The sequence below is a fragment of the Drosophila suzukii genome, chromosome 2L (assembly GCF_043229965.1).
Source record: "Drosophila suzukii chromosome 2L, CBGP_Dsuzu_IsoJpt1.0, whole genome shotgun sequence".
In the NCBI taxonomy this organism is placed as follows: domain Eukaryota; kingdom Metazoa; phylum Arthropoda; class Insecta; order Diptera; family Drosophilidae; genus Drosophila; species Drosophila suzukii.
This window is the reverse complement of record NC_092080.1, coordinates 5,232,467-5,255,015: the sequence shown is the minus strand read 5'-3', so window position 1 is coordinate 5,255,015 and position 22,549 is coordinate 5,232,467. Positions and strand designations below refer to the sequence as shown.

Genomic DNA, 22,549 nt, shown 5'->3' with positions numbered 1-22,549 from the left:
GCACTCGTATTCGTATTCTGGTTTTGCTTTGCACAATCGCAGATACAGATACACCAGCCCAGGTCGCTCTCACAGATACACATGCATACAAACATATATGCTGACTATGCTATACATATACGTTCGCCTCTGCCGGCGTCGCTGCCACGAAAATCCGAAAGGAATCGAATTGAAACTCGCCTTTCATTACGAATTTGTCATTCGTAAGAGAAGGTAATGCAATAAAACTTTTGCGCGCGCATTTCTCTCAGTACATAACGGTAGCGCTTCGTCTGTGTGTGTGGGTGGGCTAAAAAAATAGCACTCGTTTGTCGCCTTCTCGCTCGCTCTAGCGCCACAGCCGCCTAGCGCCATCCCGCTCTCAGTCGATTCCCATTCGAATGCAATTCGTTTCGTTGATTTCTCCGATTCGCGAAAGAGAGGGGGAAGCGGAATCAGCAGAAGCAGCAGCGGCAGAGGCAGCGACGCCAACGCCGCCGTCGCAGCCAACTAGCTGGCATCTCTCAATCTCTCAATCTCTCAGTGACAATCCGTCGGTACGGTACTCGAAAACGGACACAGCTCCGGTTTCCAAAATTCCAGTACGAAAACGGTAATATTCGAACTCGATAACCATAAACGGGCAATCGGATTATATCATTCGAAATATTCAAATAAAATATAATACATCACGGCAAATTATCATCGCCAATAAACAAAGTGCGCGAGTGTCTGGTGTCAGTGCTTTTGAGTTTTAGAATTACTTTTAGACCCCCTTAAAGGTAAATCTATCTTCTATATCGTGTCATTCAAATAGGGCTACAAATAGGTTGATTTGTGCAAATCGTTAGGAACTTTCAGTACTTTCCAAAATAATTTCATTAGTAATAATGAGTCATAATAGAAAATGTTCTAAAAACTTCCGATAAAACTAAAATACATTTCTGCATCTTCTGGGTAGTAATATTATTATTTAGTTTTATTAGCATATATTGTCCTGAACGGAACTTTTTACAGAGTGTTTTAAAATATATTGCTAGAAAGGGAAATAATATATTACCAATTACTATAAATACAAAATAATCTACACCTCAAATCTAAACTTTAGAATTATAAACTTGGTTTTAAAAAAGTTTCTTTAACTTGTTTTTATTGGACTTAAATCCACTTTTCAAAGATTCCGTTTATAAATGTACTTTCAAATTAATTAAAATGATTTACTATAATCGAAAACACAATTTCGAGAATTCTCAAAGAGGCCCAATATGCCATATTTCTATATCAAAAACACAAAGCCATTAATAAGCGGATGTGAATAAAATACCAATTAGAATTTGCATAGAGAAGCCTAATAAATAATTATAAACGAATTAAGAGTTCATTAATTATTTATTCGCCTCTTACCAACTCTTTTCTCTATTTCTCTCTCTCTAACTTTGTGTTAATTTTTTGTCCTGATAGAAAAAAAAGGCAAATTACGAAATCGATTAAAAATTAAACAAACAAATCAAAAGTGTTGGCCATGATGAAGTATGGATTCTGTGACAAGTGAACAGAGTGAAAAGAACAACAACATAGCGGGCGCAATAAATAACAATATTATAAGTGAAATTGAAAGAGCCGCGGGCAATATGAACACCACCGCCATGTTGATGCACCATCAGCAGCAGCAGCAGGCCGCAGCAGCGGCAGCAGCTGCAGCAGCAGCGCAACAGCAACAGCAGCAGCAGCAGCAACAGCAGCAACACAATGGACGCGACGGCAGCAACAGTTCGCGTGGGGCCAACGAGGATCGTCCAAATGGACGGAGTTCGCACACAGGACGTGGATCCAGTTGCTCACCGGCCAGTTCGCCAAGTCGTCATCCCAGTGCCGTGAGTCCTGTGAGCTCCCTCAATCACTCCATGATGCAGCAGATGCAGCAGCAGCAGCAACAGCAACAGCAGCAACAGCAGCAGCAGCAACACCACCAGCTGAGCCCCCCGCCACATGGAATGCCATCGGGCAATGGTCTGCCGACGGGCCTGCCACCCCGCATGCCCCACGGACTGCCGCCCCATTCGCTGGGCCTTCTGAACTCCCTGCAGATGATGCACCATGCCTCCCCGCTGGAACTGATGGCCGCCGCCCATCATCATGTGCCGCCAAGGTCGTACAATTCACCGCCGCCGATCTCCACCTCGGATCCCAGTGCCAATGAGTGCAAGCTGGTGGAGTACCGGGGTCAGAAGGTCGCCGCCTTCATCATCAGCAACGAAACCATGCTCTGCCTACCGCAGGCCTTCGAGCTCTTCCTGAAGCATTTGGTCGGCGGTCTGCACACGGTCTATACGAAACTGAAGCGCCTGGACATCGTACCGCTCGTCTGCAATGTGGAACAGGTGCGCATATTGCGCGGTTTGGGCGCCATTCAGCCGGGCGTCAATCGCTGCAAGTTGCTCTGCTGCAAGGACTTCGATGTCCTCTATAGGGACTGCACCACGGCCAGGTACGAATACGAAAACAATTGGGGGTCTTTCGTTATTATTTCAAGGCTTCACATCCATTTCACCAATCTGTGATTGAGATTTTCGTTTAGAATCACACTTGTTTTACGGAACTTATAGTTCACTGTATAATTCGAAACTTCTTTTGGTTAGGACTAGGTTCCACACTAATATATTAAAGAATCAAATAACATTTACATTGAAATAGAAAATCTAATATTTTAAATTTAAAAATGATTTTCAAAACTGTTTTGATTTTTCCAGAATATTTTTGGATAGAACTTTTACCAAAATTTGGTAGGTTTATAAAAAACGTTATTCCAAAAATTTAAAAATCATGTTAATAATTTTTTTATTTGGTATTGAACCATTACTATAAAATTCTAGTTTCAGTTACATTTTTTTGTAATTTTTCGGTCTATGAATTCTTTGTATTAGACCTATAAATGGCTAACGATTATTGATAGCTTGAATATGTTAGTTTGTACCTCCAATAAAGCTCAGTTTTTAAGATTAGTTCTAATTTTTTACAATACAATTTCATTATCATTTCCCCAGTTCTATTTCTATCTCTCGCTTTTTGTCGAGTGTATTTGCCCAGTTAGTTCCATTTCTAGTTCGGGGTTTGCTCTGCAAAATTTTCTCATTTCCTGTTTCCGCTTTAGCCAACTTACGCACTCAACTTGCAGCCGGCACCCCCAGTTTTTCCATATTGCAGCGGGCGCAATGCAAATAGTTTGTGCATCGATATCGATTAACACGGGCAATCAAAAAACTTTCGTCTCGCATTTCGCCTTTTGCCTTTTCCGATGACATTTGGCGGAAATACGCAATGCAAACGTAACGCTCCCCGTAGCGTAACCCCATGCTAACTATCCAAAAAGCTGCGTAATTCTTTTGAGCGCCTCTAACAATAGTTGGTGAAACAGTTTTCCACCTTGTACGAACTTTTCCTCCTGTTCCATCCGATGTTTTTCTGTTTTCTGCAATCGACGTGTGCGGTGCCCTGTCAGCTCATTTCCGTTCGAGTGGAAAAAACGACAAGCAAAAACATAGCGGAGAAATAGGTTTTGTTTTTTATTTTAGTTTATGGGGGGAGATCTAAGAGTTACTGGGTCTGTAGTTCTTTCATGGTTAAATATTTTACCAAAGCCTATAAAACTCCTAGGAAATGCTATTGTCCTGGGTTACAGAAAGTTAGTCAATTTTAAATTACATTATAGGGTTGTCAAGTTCTTCCTGAAAGATGTCAATATTTTATTAGTAAGGGTTCTTGAAAAGTACAAGTTATTTAATAGTTGTCTCACTTTTAAATGTTTTAAATAAATCTAAAATGAAATCAAAGTCTTAAAAAAAACCAACTTAATTAAAAGCTAATATTCCATTTGAGTTCCAAGAGAAACCCAATACCTTATGGATATTTAAACATACCCAGACCGAAAGCTTTCCAAAAACGTTTACGAGCAGACATTGAGACATCATCAGTCGAAAAGATTACAACCTTGTATTTCAATATCCCTTTTTTACTGTTCTGCTCTGTTGTTTTTTGTAAGCCGGTGAATAGTCCTGGGGTTTTGTTTACAATTCCCGGTTCCTCACTGCAGAACGGGTTGAACTGGCCGCTGACCACAATGCAGTCGATGGAAAACCATCTAGTTAATTATGGAAAAGGGCTGAGCCACATGTATGGAGTGTGCTCCAAAGTGCACATGCGCTTTGGGCAGAGAACTGAATACACAGGGAAAAATGGAGATCGTTTTTTATAACTATTAGAAGATCGAAAGGCAGAGATTGAACTTTGTAACTAACTGTTCTTAAGAGAATTAAAGTGTAATAAAAAGAATCAATACAAAAGATATCATTTGGAATCCTAATTAATATATTGTTACAATGTTAAGTGTAGAATTTTGTAAATATAACATTTTTCAGTTAGGTAGTATTTTCTATAAATTAGTTGTAAAACAAGTTAAAAATATTTTTCTCAATGAAGAATTGAGCGGAGAACCAGAACAGAAACTGAGACCCAGTCTAAGTACAATTCGAAAAACCGAACCGGACCCAAACACGAGGAACGGTTAAAAATGCGGTTAAACCTATTATTAGGTTGAAAAAGTTTTGCGCTAAATTGAAACAAGTTGGGAGAGCGAAAGGGGAAATGCGAAAACCGCTGAAGGCAGCGCTCTCTGGGGATAATTACAAATTGCTTGGGCCAGTGGGGGGTTAAAGGGGCCTATAGACAGGGCGTGTGCATTTTCACACCCGCTTGCCCGCCAAAATGCAAGACCGGCCCATCCATCAATGGGGAAACTTCCCTTTCAGCATTTTTTTTGGAACCCCGAATTTTTTTCCGTTTCGTTCTTTGTATTAAAGTTTTACAACACAACGTTTAACAATTTTGCCTCACTTGTCTCTTCTTCTTCTCTTTTTAATTGCAGATGCCTATCGATCAAGCCACCAGAGAGGTAAACACACAAGTATAATAAAAAAACTATGGCAATAATTTCTCTCCTCCTACCTTTTGGTTTTTTTTTCCATTATTATTTATTTTACGAAGGGAAAGCAAAAAAAAAAAACGCATCGAATCGATACACTTGAGAGTTTTTAGAGCGAAAAGAATTTGTTTATTAAATTAATTAAACTCGAAACGAAATTTTGGGCGAGTCTCGATGGGCGGAAGTCGAAAGGATATGCCAGATAAAAAGTGCAAAAAATAATACGAAAACTGTAAATAGAGCGTGAAGAAAGGGTTTTCATCCGATAAGAATTTTCGGTGGGGCATAACGGTGTTAACGGTAGACAGAACAGGTGTGTGGATTGATTTTTGGAGATACCATATAGAGGGAAATATTTTGAAGGACCGAAAGAAATTTTATAAAAGTTTTATAAACCAACTTGAAAAAGACAGCATAACTTACATACATCTTGAACCATTTTAAATTATATAATTTTTGTATAAATCTCAATTTGCAAACAAAAAGATCCTCACATTTTCACTCTAAAACACTCTTGAGCTCATCCAATTGTATACTCCTTTTGTTTCAAATCGAAAAAAACTTACGTTGCAATAATTTTTTATTATATTTGTTTGCCTTTTTGTGGGGGCTTCTCCTAGGGCAGCCAACCATAATAATGATTTCTTATAAAAAAAACACATATTTTTTAATGTAACACGCTCAAATGCTCATAATTACAAGAATTATTGACACTGACATTTCATGGGTTCGTATAATTTTGTCAGCATTTTTGTGTGAGTCGCGCACAGTTGGTTCAGTTCAGTCAATTTGGTTTGGCAAATGGCAAACAATTGATTTTGATCACAGTTGACAGTTTGGCTCGGCCACCACTCCTCTCCAACTCCCTTGGCATTTTTTCACCTAACTTGGCTAAAACGGCGTTTAAGCGGCATCGACCAAAAGGCAGAAAAGCCAATGAGCCACAGCAACGTGTTGTGACCGAGCTGGTGGGCACACCTTTCCACTAAATTGGACTAAAGCCGTACTCCGACTCCGCCGAAGACTTACCAACCGATCCGATCTGAGCCATGGACTTGCAGACCACAACTATGCAAATTGCTCGGGCCAAGTGGAAAATGTTGGACAAAAAACGAAAAACTGTAGAAAAAAGAAGGAATTGAAAAGCCATCGATTGATTTGACTGCATTTGAGTTTAATTTGTTGCTAAATTTGTTAGAGTGAGGAATGCGGGGAAAGAAACTAGGTAAATTAGTGAGAGAGTTTGTGGGAATTACAAGGAGGATTTATAGAATGGGGGTACACAGGTTTTTATAGGTAGAAATGAGATGGTTAAAATTAAACAATATAGATGATAAACTACTTTAGTTCTTTAGTATTCTTTAAAATAATAGATCAAAAATAATTCCTAAGAGCAGCTGTTAGGGGTAAATTATGAAAACTACTTAGGTTTTAATAGTTGTAATTACAATGTTTAAAATTTTATAAGTAGAGGAGGTTTTAATATGATTGATAAGAAAATTTGTTTGTATGATAGATAACTATTTATGTTATTTTGTGTTTCATAAAGTAATAGATTTAAAAAGTAACCCATTAAGTAGCTGTCATACAAAAAAGTATAGGGGTATAATTTTATAAATCCATAACTAATATTAATAAAAAACTATATAAGACAAGCATACAAAATAGCAGAATGAATAAAACTTTCCCATAAATCTCGCGATGGCGAGTATTCAAATTGATTACAAATAACTTAACACAAATTACGACAGCCCATTGATTTATTATGTGGATTTCATATGCCCAGCTTTGTTGTTCAGACCGACTATAATTTATGCTAACCAACAATAACGGCGACTGTCGAATGTCTAATCACAAATGACTGGCTGACAATCAAGAGATCAACTGAACTCAACCGAACTCCTCGGGCTGTCAGATTTGAGAGGCGGAAAAGAAAGACAGAGGAGGTATATATTTAATTATATTAAATTTCTAAAATAATTCGAGTCTATGATTTTCGAGGTGTGAGTTTCATTTCTGGCCATTTGCATTTTGCAAATTCAGCTTAATTGAGTGTAACCGAATAACAAAAGCAACATTGTGGTTGCCTCTCTGTTCAATCTAAATGAGGCAACAATAGTTCAATTTATTTTTATAATAATTACAGAGCCTAAAACAAAACTGCACCCAGTATTCATATATAGTCTGTATGGTTGGTTATTCTCTCAGCATCATGAGATGCCATATAGTCGGTAATATGGTAGGAAAGGGAAGTAAGGGGCGATCTTGGGTAGCCATAGCCATCCAATCCATTGTTGGTGTGGCATGTTTGTAGCTACATTTTTTGTTGCCCCGTTGTTTTTTTGCTTTTTTGTTGCGAACTAAATGAGTTATTAGCACGCCAATTGAAATTGAAGTGAGTGAGGAAAAAACAAAGTATGCAAAAACAATTGCCCAGAAATTTGCATTAATGCACTGCACTCCTTGGACTGGGGGAAATCGCAAGTCGCGCAGAGGAAATTATACGGCTTTAACTTGGGGCAGGAAAGAAGGCCACCCAAAATTGCTAATTACCATGTGATTTTCATTTGAATATTTGACTTAGCAAAAAATTTGCATAGGAAAATGTCGCAGCGACAGTATGTTATGTATTTCTTAACTCCAATAACTAGCTTGGTTTTCATACTTGGCTTTTTAATTCACTTATTCTCGGACATTCATTTGCCAATGATGCCAATTCGTAGTAAGCATCATAATTAATGGTGCCAATTCTTTCAAAGTATTGCTTAAACTCTGCCAGAAATCTTAGTTAATTATATAAAATATATATTTCTCAACTTTAATAAGCTAAAATAAAATAATAATAGTAACAACCATACTTTAATTAAATATATGACTTCTTGTTGCACTAATTCTTGGCCATTATTTTGTCAATGATGCCAATTCATAATAAACATCACTTATATTTTAAGGAGACTGATGCCAGTTCATTCAAATCATTGCTTAAACGCTGTCAGAAACCTTGTTCATAAAAATGATTTAAACTTTACTTTTGTTTACTTTTATCTGGTTTGTTTAAGCCTCAGATAGCAATCTAATCCTCCAAACCTAGTTAGTATTGTATAATTTCCAATTTCAACTGGCAGTGGCTTCCATTAAGTGCTGTACTTGATTATTTGGAGAAGTACAGGGCATAAAACCCACAATTAGTCTGGCAGCATTTCCCTGAGACTTACCCTGGGGGTCCAAAACCCTATTGCGAATGCCATGTCATTCGTACATTTGCATGTCATTTAACAATGAATGCTAAAGTCGACTGAAGTCAGGCGTTGTCTTTGTCTCGTTTGGGCTCAATGCAAATTCCAATAACATTTATTGTTAACAGCGAAAGAAATTCGAGCCAACTTCAAGCGCCAAGTCAAAAGGGGGGCTGGAATTCTTTCCCGGCTTCTTTCTGGGAATTTTCAATGTATATTGTCGGTCTTACAGAGGCTTTAAGACAAATGTGCCAAGCGGTTCGAGGGGCGAGAATCAATTTGAGGCTATGGATTCAATTAACATTCTGCATTGGTAATTGCAAATATGGAAATTGTGTTGCAGGCACACATTTAATTGTCGGTTACTTTGGCTTTGCATTGATTTAGTTGCCGGCAAACACGCTCCACAGCGGGCACAAGGTGGCAACTTGGCCATAAATATAATTGATTTGCCAATTTGCAGCTAAGCCCCAGTTTCTGGAGTGCGGATTAAATCCCCCCTGGCAGTGGGTTAATAATCCCAGGGATTGCGGATTCGCTGACAAATGCCAGGAACGCCTCTCTCAGAAACTATTCGATTCGATTCGATTCGAAACGATTCGATTTATGCAACTTCCAGTGGAGTGGCACATTTAGCACAGTTTGGCGCATATTTTGGCGGCTGTTTCTCAAGCGTCCTCTGGCCGCAAGTCAATAATTAACAACTCAGCTATCCCTTGATTATTGAAATATATGTATGTGCGATTGTCGAGGGGACGCGAGGAGACAGCTGCAAACAGGTTCCTGAATTGTGTGGCAAATTCGCCAACCGGTTCCTATCCTCCGGTTGCTATTATATTGTTTTACTTGTTGTGGCAGGCATTACCCACAGCGACTATTTTGACAAATTGTTGTTTATTCCTGACTAAACGTTTGTCCGCAGCGCGAAAAAATGCAAAATGACATTTGCGGCGAGTGACAACGGTGCATAAATTAGTAAAATGGCAGTTGGCCGGGCCGAAATATTGGAATTTGGTCTTAACCGTTGAAAATGTTATAATCCCCTAAGCATTTTCGAAAGCAAATTAACAGAAGTAGCTATGCTTATCCGGTTTCACTTGTTTTCAGAACATTGGGTTCTTAACCGATTTCTCAATGTCAGGTTAAGTCTTGTCGTTGAGTTAATTGGGGGAAATGTCCTTGTTAAATTTGACGGTCGACAAATACTCATTTTTAGGTTTGTCACATAGATTTTCACTTAATGTTAACTTTATAGTACAGGTAACAGAACTTTAACATTACATTGAGAAAACGGTCGGAATAGTTATTAATTGATCAGAAAATTCTGAGAACTTAGAGTAAATGTGCGATTTTAAGAACAGAAAAATAAAAAACTAGATTTCAGCTTTCTTTTTTTGTTGTAATACCCATCTATCTTTATATCGGGAACGGAAATTTTGTATATCTTTCAGATAATCGAGTTTCCGTTAAAATCCATTTTGCAGGTCATTAAAATTGCATCACCATGTGAGCTTTACGTTTATTCCTCAACCCAATTATCCAATCTTATCCGAACCCTATGCACAAGACACATTCTAGTGAAACCAAACTTTTTGAACAAGACAAACATGTCAGCCTGTACAGAACCGAAAAACTTTCCAATGAAAGTGTTGCCCTGCCCGCACAACCTCCAAAACCAAACGAAACCGAACCACTTCCCATAAATTCATTCAACTTGACTGACAGACGCACGGGTCTCGGATTTTTGCACGTCATAGCCGGGGGAACGGCCTTCCGATTCCGATTAGATCCCAGAACCGAAACACTTTCGCTTTCCAGAGGAAAACATTGTTTTCATTGCTCAGAATGATTCATGGCTAAAGAGTCTCTTTGGTTGACCCAAAGGGGCCAAGACAACAACTCTAGGTTGTTTGTCGTTAAACGTTTAATGGAGCACAATTAAAATCCAGCCGCAAATATTGTCTGTGGCAATATGTAACTGTAAATATTTGGAAGAATCATCGTTATCCGAAGAACGCACAATTACAAATTGTTCAGAAGAGTTTCGCCATATATATATATGGTAAGGTATGGTATGGTATGTATGGTATAATTTATATCGTGCACACGATCATTGCTACCTGTGTTTATTTGCCATCGTCTTTGTCTTTGGCTTCAAAGGGGGGCACCTGTGTACCAGCGGCAAACATGGAATGAAGATTCCATAATTTAATTGCTTGGAAGAAGAACCATCTGGTTGGGGACCCCGTACAGCTGGGCTAGGGGTCGCTCTATTTGATCAAGACCCCGGACTCCCCTTTTGTAGTATTTGCTGCAGTTAGTCAGTATTTTTTTTAGCTTCTTCTGGAATTTGGACCCCTGCTTTTCTTTGGGGGTTTTATCTCTTGTTTGTCATAACTTCCACCCGCTGCGCCAAGTTGTTTATGAGTTTTTGGTTAACTATTTAGCTTTACGTGCGTCAAGTATTTGCCAAAGACTTGTTTAAATATTTAATATACAAATAGCAGCAATTGCGGGTATAAATTACTATAAAAAATAGTTCAACTCTTTTTGTTTTTTTTCTTTCTTCATGTTCTTTGTGGCTTCACTTTGGTATAGTTGCTGTTTTTGGGCTGTACACCATTTTTTTATGGCACATAATTAAAATGGTAGCACGTTTTTCGTTCTTCTCGTTTTTGGCTTTTTATTTGTCTCAAGTCAACGGGGTGCTCACTAAAGTTGGTTAAAGCTTAATTAGGCAATGCAACTTGTGGGCGAGAGGCAGAGGATACGACTTGAAAATGGCATTTTCGGAAGGGGAAATTATTAAACAGCGAGATTCTTCGGAATAGTTAAGCCGTGATGGATGCGTTTATGGCCAGACAGGCCATCAAAAAATTATAGACACTTTTTGGTAAGGGCAATACGCTGCTTTTACAGAAGCAAATAAAACTAAAGAATTTACAACAATATTATTTTAAAATTTATTCTGCACGGTCTGGCATATATAAATCACTGGGAGGGCTATAAATCAGCATTAAATGTTTACCACGGTTCTGTGCGGAAGTTCTTTTGTTTAAAAGTTTATGGGTTTACTGAAAATATTTATCCCTAATATGCAATCCTTTGGTTAATCTTTGTTTTTCCAATATTTACATCTCAAAGCTCTCAAGTTGTAATTAAACACCAATTAATATGTTTTTTTTTTGTTATCAATTTAATAAATAATAATCAATTAGCATGAAAATGCAGCAGCACAATGCAGAAATTAGCATTTGATGTCCCCATAATTTTATACCCATAAATTTGCTGAATTGCGACCACTGTGCTGAGGCATTTGGCATTTTTTGTACTGATACCACGGATATTGTCCATTGCTCTCAACCCAACAGTAACTCTCTGCAATTCCGCAGTTCCAGACCGGGTAGACCGCCCAAAAGGGGACCCGTGGGGCTTTCCCTGCCGCCCTCTCACCTATCGCAGCATCCGCAGCTGAAGAAACATCGCCTGGACAACGGGGACTATGCCTATGAGAATGGGCACATTAGTGGTGAGTAATCGAATACAATGTTGCAGGTACACAGGGAGAAATATGATTCCTTAAAGAGATTCGGTGTGACCATATATTGAACTGGCCTAACAAAATACCAAGTGTGACCTTGATGTGGAAAAAAAGGTATAATTTAGGGTGTTTTTTTTTAATTTGTCATTTTCAATAAAGCTATTCAGATTTCAATTGAAACTGATCCACTACCCCTGTTTTTTCTGTGCACTAAAAGTTCCCACTTGCCGCTGCCAATTGCAATTCTCACACAATTGAGTGGCATGGCCGCAGGGGCCACGAATTCGCATTCGAATGGTAATGAAATCATTCCCAGATTGGCCACAAAACTCGCTTTCGGGGATCGTCGGCTGTGTGTTTTTTTTGTGTTTCTGTATTTCTGTGCTTCCCCAATCGATCGATGATCGTCGCTGCCGCCATTTGTGATTTGTGGTCGCTGCTTGTTGGCTGATTACAGCTTACAGCTCTGCCAAACGAACAAAAACGAAACGGATACACAGCCACAGATACAGATACTTTGGCTGGCCAAGTTCCCAGCCAACGTTTGAGCCACCAGAGCCACAGATAAATGGCAGCCAGAGCCACAATCAACTCGAATTCCACACTGTGATTTGTACTGGCACAGGAAATCGCATTCAGCTGAATTTTCAAATTGTATCTGTGTCTGTAATTATGATAAGTACACGCGGACTCATATTTAATTGATTTTAACATATTTCTCTATGATCGCTAGAAAGAATAAGTCAGAGAGAGAAGAACCCGGGCTGACAACTTGGTCAACGCCTATTTCTATTAATGTGTCCGAAACGCACAATATTGAAAGATACCCGAACAGCAACAAAAGCCCAATCGAAAGAAATCTGAAAATCTTTTTCTTTAGAACCATGCGCCGCCGGCGCCTTCTGAAACGAAGATGGGTCTCAGAAACTGTTTGCTCTTTTTCGCCCCGTCATCCAGGGCCATAAAGAAAAGGTTCCACGAGTGAATTATGGGGCGTTGATACATGAGTGATATTGCATTATTAATAAAAAGTGCACGAAGGCATTTCGATAAATTTTTAACTGCATTTCCCTGCAAACGAACCATCGTTTAATTGCATTCCAAAGCGAACGAATTTTTGCCAATTTACAATGTGTGCACTTTAGTGAATTTTAAAGCATTTAATGGCCCACTAAATTGTCTAAATGCATATGGCCATATATGTACACAGGGTTGTCTATATCCAGAGCAAACAAATGACAACCGTAGATACACATGCCCAGATACAAAAGTATCTATATATTTGCCGTGCGCGTGGGTGCTTTTAGTTGTTGTGTTTAGTCTGGCCGCTCAGACAATAGACATGCCATATATATATATATAGATATAGGTATATATATAATATATATATTTGGCAGACACAGACAGGAACAGGTGTCAGTTGGGCGAGCCATCAAAATGAAAGGCAAATATTGGCCAGAATGGGCCAATGGTCGAGTGAATATGCATTTTCCATTTTGCAAATTAAAATATTTACCAAGGTCCAGGGCAGAAGTATAGTAATTATTGATTAACGTTTAAGTTGGGGACTTCAAGGAAAGCTCTTAAGACGCCTAAATAATATATTGAAGGTATTTTGTACTTTAAAAATAATGGGTTTTAACAGACTTTAATAAATAGTTGAAAACGGAAGTAAATTCTTTATATTAAATATTTCTATTTTATTTCTTTCTTTTTATTTTCCAGATATGAAGTCTCCCCTTTTGGCTAATGGCTACAATCCGCCGCCTATCAATCACATGGCCTTCATGCAGATGAACGCCCATCATCCAGGGGCGGCGGCTCTAATGTCGCCTGGAATGCCACCCCATGGACTGCACGCCCGTCCCGAAAGCCAGATGCTCAAGGCCGCTGCCCAAAATGCCGGTATGTCGGCGGCCAATATGGACGCCTTGGCCAGATCCGGAATCTGGGAGAATTGCCGGGCGGCCTACGAGGATATAGTCAAGCACTTGGAGCGATTGCGGGAGGAGCGGACGGACGAGCGCCAGCAGGCGATGGGCGTGGGTGGAGCGATCGTCGATCGGGTCGGCAATGTGATGGTGGCCGAGCACAAGCCCAGGGATCTCAGCTCCAGGAATTGTAAGTACTAAGAATTAACTAAATTTTTAAATTATAAAAAACTCCTGAGAGAAGTCTTTAATCAAAGAAATCTTGGATTTTATAAATTTGTATAGAACCTTACACTGAGAAAACCAAAGGCAGAAATAATACCCACAAAAATACTGTGCCATAATATTTTAGGAAAAGTTGCCTACAAATTTGATAACCGCAAAGCGTTAGCTTTAATTTCTTATAAGAGTTTACACTGATTAAAAAAGTCTTAAAGTGTGAAAATTGTTTTCTAACAAAGTGTATCTCTTATAATCTGGGCTTACAGTTTAAGGTAGTCATTCCTTAATTTTGGGTAAGACCAATTTTTTGATATATTCTGGGTTTGCAAGTTTTGTATTGTCAATAAAACACAAGATATTTCAAAAATTATATTATCATGTAATAATTTACAATCGAGATCTTATCGAATCGAATTATCGAATTTTATCAACATCTTTTTTATCTATGTAAGAAGTCAACAGAACTATTATTTTTTTAAACCGTTGGGAATACCCTTGAGGCCAAAGAAATGTTGTTATTGTAATAAAACTATAAACTTCAAAAGATTTTGTACATTCAAAATTCGAATTGCAACTTTATGATTTTCTTTTTTAAATGACAAAATAACCCTTATATTATGTTTTGTTTGCTAATCTTTTTAGGCTCTCCCACACGCCAAAGTCCGGTGCTGAACCTGAGCAAGTCCGGCGGAAACACGGACCACGGCGGCAGCAACTGCGATGCGGGCAGTGAGCGGAGTGACTGCCACTCGGTGGCGGGCTCCCCGGGAAGAGGGGGTTCCCGCAGCCTGGACGAGGGCAGTCGCAGTGGCGTCGGCGGGGGCGTGGCCTCCCATGGGGGCGGTGGAATTATCGGGGTGGAGGACGACGAGGAGGAGGAGGAGAACCTGAGTGACGAGAACCAATCCGAAGTCGATGAACGCTGCCTGGCCAAAGATGATGAAGGTGAGTGGACTTTACATTGATTCCACTTGTTTATGTCAGAGATGTGCGATAAGCGATAAGTGCAATGTGCGATAAACGATAACTTGGTTGTTTTTGAGTATGTTTTGTGACATTTCTGACTTCGTTTGGAACTCGTGTCTTTTTTCTGACAGATTTGAGTGACACGGAACGTGATAATCTGTCCACCGGTTCGGCGGCAGCTGCAGCGGCTGCAGCAGCGGCGGCGGCCCACCAGCTCCACCAGCATGCCGCCGCCACCCACCACCACCAAGCGGTGGGTCTGTCCCACTTGGGGGTAGTGCCCCCGCATCAGAGGGGCTCCCCCTCGTCGGCCGAGGCAGCCGCTGCCGCCCTTCAGCACCAAAGAGCCTTGAACTACTCGCAATTGGCCGCAGCCGCAGCAGCGGCAAATGGGGCGGCTGTGGGTGGTGGTGGTGCGGTGCCCAATGGGCCATCTGTGGGTGGCGGTGGTGCCCTGACCCCCAACGAGGCGCTCCTGGCGGCCAACGATGCTGCCGCCCTGGCCGGCGGTCTAGCCCTGGGTCCGCTGGGCATCGATGCCCATGCCGCCGTTCCAGCCAGCTCCACGGAAACGCTGCTCAGGAATATCCAGAGCCTGCTCAAGGTGGCCGCCGACAATGCCAGGCAGCAGGAGCGGCAAATCAGCTACGAAAAAGGTGAGTTTCAGATACAGTATCTGCCAGATACTCTTTTCTAAACACTTTACAAAAATAGTCTATATTAATTATAATACATTTTAAGAATTATCTAAAATTAATTTGTAGGGTGAGTTCCAAATACTCTTATGTTTATATTTCAAAAGAAAAACTTAGGAACAACTAAAAATTATTTTTTGACTGGGATATCCTATATATTTTCTAAACAAAATTATGTGTCAACTAGAAAATTGTTACTCTAGCGTATTTAAATTTAACAGAGACTTGAGTAATATCAAATAATATCAAGTAGTAATAAAATTTCGGTTTTTCTAAATTTAATTTTAGCTGAGCTCAAGATGGACGTACTACGAGAGCGCGAAGTCAAAGATTCTTTGGAACGTCAGCTCGTTGATGAACGTAAACTGAGAGGTGAGTCCAAAATTTGATTAATATATAAAAAATATAGCAATGTAAGAAAATATTTATTTGACAATAATTTTATTAATGAAATCAAATTTAAAACATTTTTGCGTTATGAATTAATGGGGCTTTTTAAAGTGTAATATTAACCGGGTTAAAAATTAAAGTGAAATACAAATTTGTTTCAAGCCAACGAGTATTTATAAAATCAGACAATAATAATATGTAATACCTACATAAAAACATCAATCCAATAAGTAAATATTTGTAAATCGAATTAGATCTTTAAAAACATACATTTCCTTTTATGTTAGCTACTAGTAATTTATTTTTATGTCGTAACATTTTCTTCAACCAAAAACCGGTTCACATTAGCGTCAGTCCACTGTGAGTGGCGATCCATCCCTAGTTGGTGCACCAAATCAGTCCTGACAGTGCGCCACATCCATATCCACATCGACATCCACGTCCATGTCCACATTTAGCTCCAGATTCAGATTCATAACCAGATCCATACCCCGATCCCGGCCAGCTCCTTGGCTCTGCCTATGCCGATTCCGACTCCAATCGGGCGCACTTAATGCAATCTGACTCAAATGACAATGACACCTGATATGCCGACTGTCTGCGAATGCCCCCCTCTTAACCCCTTGGGGGCCCCTTAACCCCTCCACTCTGGTGGTCGTCGCCAGGTTGCGAGGAAGAAAAAATATAAATATAAAGGGTTTTAAGGGCTCAGGCTGCTGTTCTGTCTCCGGGCCTTTTTCAACAGAAATCACAATTCAAATGAATTTAATATCATTTCATTATTTAGTTACACTCGAATGATTGGCAAAAAGTAGCTAAGGTATGGGAGTTCAGAATGGTGAGCTGGAATCTGAGTTGCAGAGACAGAAATCCTTTAATTGGTTGTTGTTCCTTGTGATGACTTCTTGAAAAAGACCTTAGAAGGGTTGTCCGCGGGGTTAAGGGTTGATTACCTTTAGAAAAGGCAGCGATGGAGAAGAACTAAGCCTAATTGAAGGTAGTTTAGAAAGCGGAATCCACTCAGCCAATTAACCAAAAATATATCTCAAGTAAGCTTTGTATCTATGATAAGGTATAATATATTTGATATGAGTGCTGGAATGGGATATCTAAATCAAAACAAAATCATTAAAAGCCTGTAAAACTGGCTACTTTGAAGTAATTTGGTAATAAACCAATTACAGGCTCCTGTACTCGATAATTTTTCAATTACATATGCCAAGAACCGATCCAAATATTGGGCCCACACTCGGCAATCAATCGTAATTCATTAGGCTTACGACTACTGCAGTTTCTCCAGCCCAAAGGCAACCCTCAAATTTAAAAGCCGCCATTGAGGCACCCAAAAAACAAGAGCTCCACCCAAAAAACACAAAAAAAAACTTACAAAAAAATCTGAAAAACCCCGGAATTACAATGCGAAAACAAAGGGAACCAGGGCAGACTATAATTGCCCACCGACTGACCGACCCGGCCATAACTTAATCTCCTTTCCCCTTACTTTGTGGGAAAATTATGGAGGGAAAAGCAGTACATAAATCAGCAAACGAAAAGCGACCCAAAATTGCATGCAACTATGCAAAATGCCACACAGGCACATAGACATCTAATTGCAACTAATAATAACGCCGGCGATAAAAATCGCAGCCCATGTACGAGTTTGGAGTTTGGAGTTGGAGTTTTAGTTTCCACTTTTCGAGTTCCAGAACAACAGGGCAACAATTGGCCATTTGCAACGGCTGAGCGTGGGTGTTGTATGGATTTGGCGCAAAAATCGAATGGAATGGCGCTGCAGATGGAGGGCAATGCCATCGAACATCGACCGATCCTCGCTGAAATTCAATATGCCTGCAAAAGATTTGGATTTGATTTGAGGTTGATTTTATGGCTCCACCCTCAAAACGGCTGTCACCACGCTTCATCGCATCCAGCCACATCGGCATTGTGGATCAGAGGCACTCGAAAAAATACCAATCGAAACTAAAAGATATCTTTTAAAATTAAAAATAAAATTTCGAAACTATAGACCATTTTTTACAAAAAGTATCATAGATACTAATAGAGAGATTTAACAACTTAAATATATTTTTCCCAATAACCTTTATATACCATAATATATTATCATGGGTATAGTAAAAATATCTTTTTATTTTTAAAATATCAGAGAACGGCTTTCAAATTTTAATAAATCGCAAGTATAGATCCTGAGATATTATAGATAGAGAAAATATTTTTTCCTGAGATATTATAGATAGTGAAACTATTTTTTCCGAGTGCCATATTTTTCGTTTGTTTTTCTGTGTTCTTTTCTATGGCTCGCGATCTGGAATGATTGCAAGTCAGGATCAATAAACATAATTGCGCCCACACACACGGCCGGATGCGCACTTGAATTGGCACAGGCAACGAGCCAGAGAACTGGGGCCAAAACTACAACTACATAAAGCCAGATCGAGAACCAGAACCGGAGAGGCCCAGAATCATTTGAATCGATCAAATTACCAGTTACCAGTCCAAGATCGCCGCACGATCTATCTATCTTTCGCTCAGTGGGCTCAGTATTTGCAGTTCTTTTCTGTTCTCGGGGGCTTGGGCTGTTCTTTTCCTATCTCCTGACATTTCCGTGGAAAGAATTTCGTGTTAATGTGCGCATCATGATTTGCGGTGGTATTTTTGCAAAGATCAGTGGGTCAGTGTTAGCAATCTATCAGTCCAAGAATTTGAAAAATTTAACCTAAATATTAAAGGTACAAAATATTTATTGGTTTTGTAAGAAACTAAACAAATTATACAATGGTTTTACACAAAAATGACGGGGTATTTAAGATATTTACGAAGGAATTTTATTGTTATGTCAAAGTACAAAAGTGTTGCTTTTGTTTTGGCTAAGTTGGTTGATTTTCTTTTGAAAGATTTGTTCCCATTTTTATAAGAGGTTATTAATCCAACTAAAGGTCCTTGTTTTCAAATATACATTTAATGTAAATGGAAGTTGGGTATGCATCAAGTTCCTGAAGACTTACTTAAATATATAGATAATGTCCTTGGGCGAGGTATTTTTTAACAGTATTTTTAAATATACTTAAGTAGATAATTTCTAGATAATAATAATTTATTTATATATATAATATATATTATATGTTGAATTTTTTCTATATTTTTAGTGCTCTACCAAAAGCGCTTCCGACGCGAGCGGAAGATCCGCATCCGCTACCAGCAGCAATTGGGCGGCGGAAGTGGGGCGGCGAAGGGCAGTCCGAATGCCAATGGGAGTGGGGGCGGAGGATCCGGATCCGCTTGCAGTGAATCGGAGGCGTGTGGCGGTGGGGGCGGTGATACCAAGTGCAACAACAACAACAACAATAATAACAACAGCAACAGCAGCAGCCACGGCGGCGATGTGGAGACGATGAAAGGTGAGTGCCGGGGGTCAAGGACACGCACAACGCATGGCTAACAGATCCCCCAAAATCCCCAACCACCCATCACCCATTCCAAACCGTACACCACCCTTCCCCACAACTCTCCCAATCAGATATCGATTACGAAAAGGAGCTAAACCATTTATAGAGTTATAGCAAACACTCACATAGATTCTTTTAAAGTCTCTCTAGCTATAAATTATATAATACTACAGATTATTAATTGGTCCTCTAATAAAGTAAGAACTTTGATTATTGATATACATTATAAGCCTCAAGTCCTAAAGATTACTTAAAATTCGTCAATTTGGAAGGTCCTTGAATATAGATTTTTATAAGTTAGGTAGTTAATACTTTTGTATATCTTTAAAACAGTTAAGAAAGTGCGAGAAAAAAACTAATTTTGAACATTTCCAAATAGGTCCTATACCACTCCACCAAAAATAGAGTCACCACCCAATCCAGCACCCCAAAAATGCCACCCTACGCTTTTTTAACCAACACAGCGCCCTCTTCTATTGACCATCTTCCGTAGAAAACGATGCTGGCAGTGAAAAATCGGACAAGTCTCTGGCCTCCAATTCCTCCTGTGATGTGACCGCCGGACATTCGGCTGGATCCGTTTCCGGTTCCATCTCCGCCGGCCTCAACTGCCCGGATTCCCCCACCCACTTCAAGCGGGAGCCTCACTCCGATCACGAGGGTTCCGTAGAGCGCCAGCCACGATCCTCAGTCGCCGAAGAGGTTGACATTAAAAGGTATTGTATAGATCCATTCCCCACTCAAACAAAAATACCTTTTTTTAACAAGCTGGGTTATGAGGCATATAAGTTGTTTATGTTCTTAGTTAGTATATTATTTATTGGTTCAACACCAGAGACCGGTCTGTAGACCATTTCCGCAAAGCAAAGTTATCCATAGAAGGGTTGGGTATAACCGGAACCATTCCATAAAATCTTCCATTATAAAAGTTTATTGATAATAGAATATTGTAGGTACTTATAAGTTAATTTCTTTTGACTACTGGTTATGCATAATATTTATATACCTATATTTTTTTTTTTATTAATTTTTTTAACAGGTCTGGCAGTCGCGAACGGGACGAGCGACCGCCCAGCGGATCAGCGGCTTCTGCTGCCGCAGAGGGCAGTTTGGCAGCTGCAGCGGCCGCAGCAGCAGCAGCAGCGGCGGCAGCAGCCAGCAACGGTAAAGGTCCTTGGAGCTATCCGGGCATCGACCTGATGGCCACCGGCGCCTTCTGGCAGAACTATTCCGGTAAGTTCAGGTCCTAAAGAATATTATAGGTTCTAAGATCCCGGCATACAGATAAATGTTAGATATAATAACATTATGAATGCACAGTCGTTACCAGCAGAAACCGCGCGTGCGGCCCATGGGCTAAGCATTTTCTCTGCCGCCGCTCTGCCAGCACACAGAGCATAAAGCAGCGGTCAGCACACACATATTGACATGTTTCGCTGAGCAAATCACTTACACAAGCCGACTTTAAACTCTGCTTCAGCTGGTGACCAATGTTTGGAAAATATCTCATAGTTCGCCATACTTGCTTCTTGTGTAGTTAAACTTTTTAACCTTTCACCTTAGAGTTGGGAACTTTGAGTTGGGTTTTTTTGGGGTTATCATATAAAGCATATGTTTTTTCCATTTCTAAGAATATTTTTCCATTTTTTTCCTTTTATTTCTTAACAGAATCCCTGGCCCAAGAGCTGGAGATGGAGCGCAAAAGCCGTGCCGCCAATGCCGAGCGGGACGTGAAGAGTCCGCTGTCTGAGAGACCGACGGCCTATTACAAAAACTCGGTACTCTTTGGCAGCGCCAATTAAGAACACCTGGTCAGGTGAGGTGGCGTGGATTTATTTGATCTCAGAGTGCAATCCCATGCGGCGGCGGCTCTTGAGTGGGAGTTTCAAAAAGTTGAGTGTACATACCTAAGAGTGTTACGATAGAAGTTCGAAAAGTTCGAGTTTTTAGAACGTTGCAAACGTTGGTGCGGCCATTTTGTATATAGAGAAAATATTGTGAAAAGATGCAGAACTTCCGGTATCCCATATAGAGTGCTTAGATCCAATAGCGTGCAGTTGTAAGCTTAAAGTTACGTTGTATATAGCAGCCGATACGAAAGACTTTTTAATGAATTGAAAAAAAAACGATAAGCTGAAAACCCGTGTAGGCAGTTGGCATACCTTACCTAGCATTTAACTTCCCCAAAAAAGAAACCATTTTAGCATTGCTTATAAATCTTACGATATAGCTTCAATTCGAGTACATAAATGTAACAAAAATATTAAATATATGAATTAAAACGTAGATATTTAGGAAGAAAGAGAATAAATCTTACGAGCCGCTTTTTAGTGTTTTAAATGATGGATGAACCTTTGATTTATTTTACAAGGTAACTTTTCTAAAGCTAAGATTTTAATTTATTCACTAGCCTAGCAGGAGTGCAGTAAGCCAGTAATACTAAAAATAGCATATAAAAACAATTAACTTAAAGTATTTCACTTGCCTAGGCGGCTAACAATAATTCATATTATATATATCTAATAATAAATATTAATAATAAATGCTAAACAAAACAAACTTGTATGCCCGTTACAAAAGCAAAAACAAAAAACATAAAAAAGGAAAAATGAAAAATGATCAAAAATTGACATTAAAAACTATTTAAACGCTTCATATGCTATTATATATACACCCTATATATATACACACATTAACTTTAGTCATAACAATAGTCAAAGAACAAATAATTCCGCGAATCAGCAACAACAATAACGGTTCAAAAATTGTGCAACATTTCGCCGCTCGCAGTAAAAACACAGAAATTATTATAATAAATACGATTAAAATAATACAGCAACCGACAGCAGACAGACAAAAGAACAACACCAACAACCAAGCGAAAAAGTTTAAAAATAATATATAATAATAAATTATTATTGCAAAAATAATAAAGCGACAAACTGTGTTTTTATTTATATTTTGGAGGTGTCTGTGGGTGACCAAAAAGTGGGTGATAATTAAATTTATTTAATGGGTGATTTAAATTTGTGGTACAATTTGTAGACTATGGAGCTTTTCAGAGCTAGAAAATATTTTATTGGAACTTGAATGAATCAAGGAGGTAAGGTATTTGAAAAATGTTTTGAAACCCAAAACTTTTTAAAA

General features: G+C 39.3%; 1 protein-coding gene across 7 annotated transcripts; it reads left to right on the top strand.

The window, feature by feature from the left end:
• Positions 1–199: 199 nt before the first annotated feature.
• dac (dachshund family transcription factor) lies at positions 200–22,336 on the top strand. Of its 7 annotated transcripts, none has more exons than XM_017090169.4 (12): positions 203–761; positions 1,441–2,467; positions 4,901–4,927; positions 11,592–11,722; positions 13,460–13,855; positions 14,530–14,832; positions 14,985–15,509; positions 15,837–15,920; positions 19,103–19,354; positions 19,896–20,118; positions 20,442–20,635; positions 21,071–22,336. In XM_017090169.4, the coding sequence occupies exons 2-12, from the start codon at positions 1,512–1,514 to the stop codon at positions 21,202–21,204; spliced, it is 3,225 nt and encodes a 1,074-aa protein (XP_016945658.2). In that variant the 5' UTR covers positions 203–761; positions 1,441–1,511; the 3' UTR covers positions 21,205–22,336. The 7 variants fall into 7 exon arrangements, with proteins under 7 accessions (XP_065721178.2, XP_016945658.2, XP_016945657.2 ...); XM_017090168.4 differs by having other exon boundaries at positions 11,586–11,722; XM_017090167.4 differs by having other exon boundaries at positions 11,565–11,722.
• Positions 22,337–22,549: the final 213 nt, after the last annotated feature.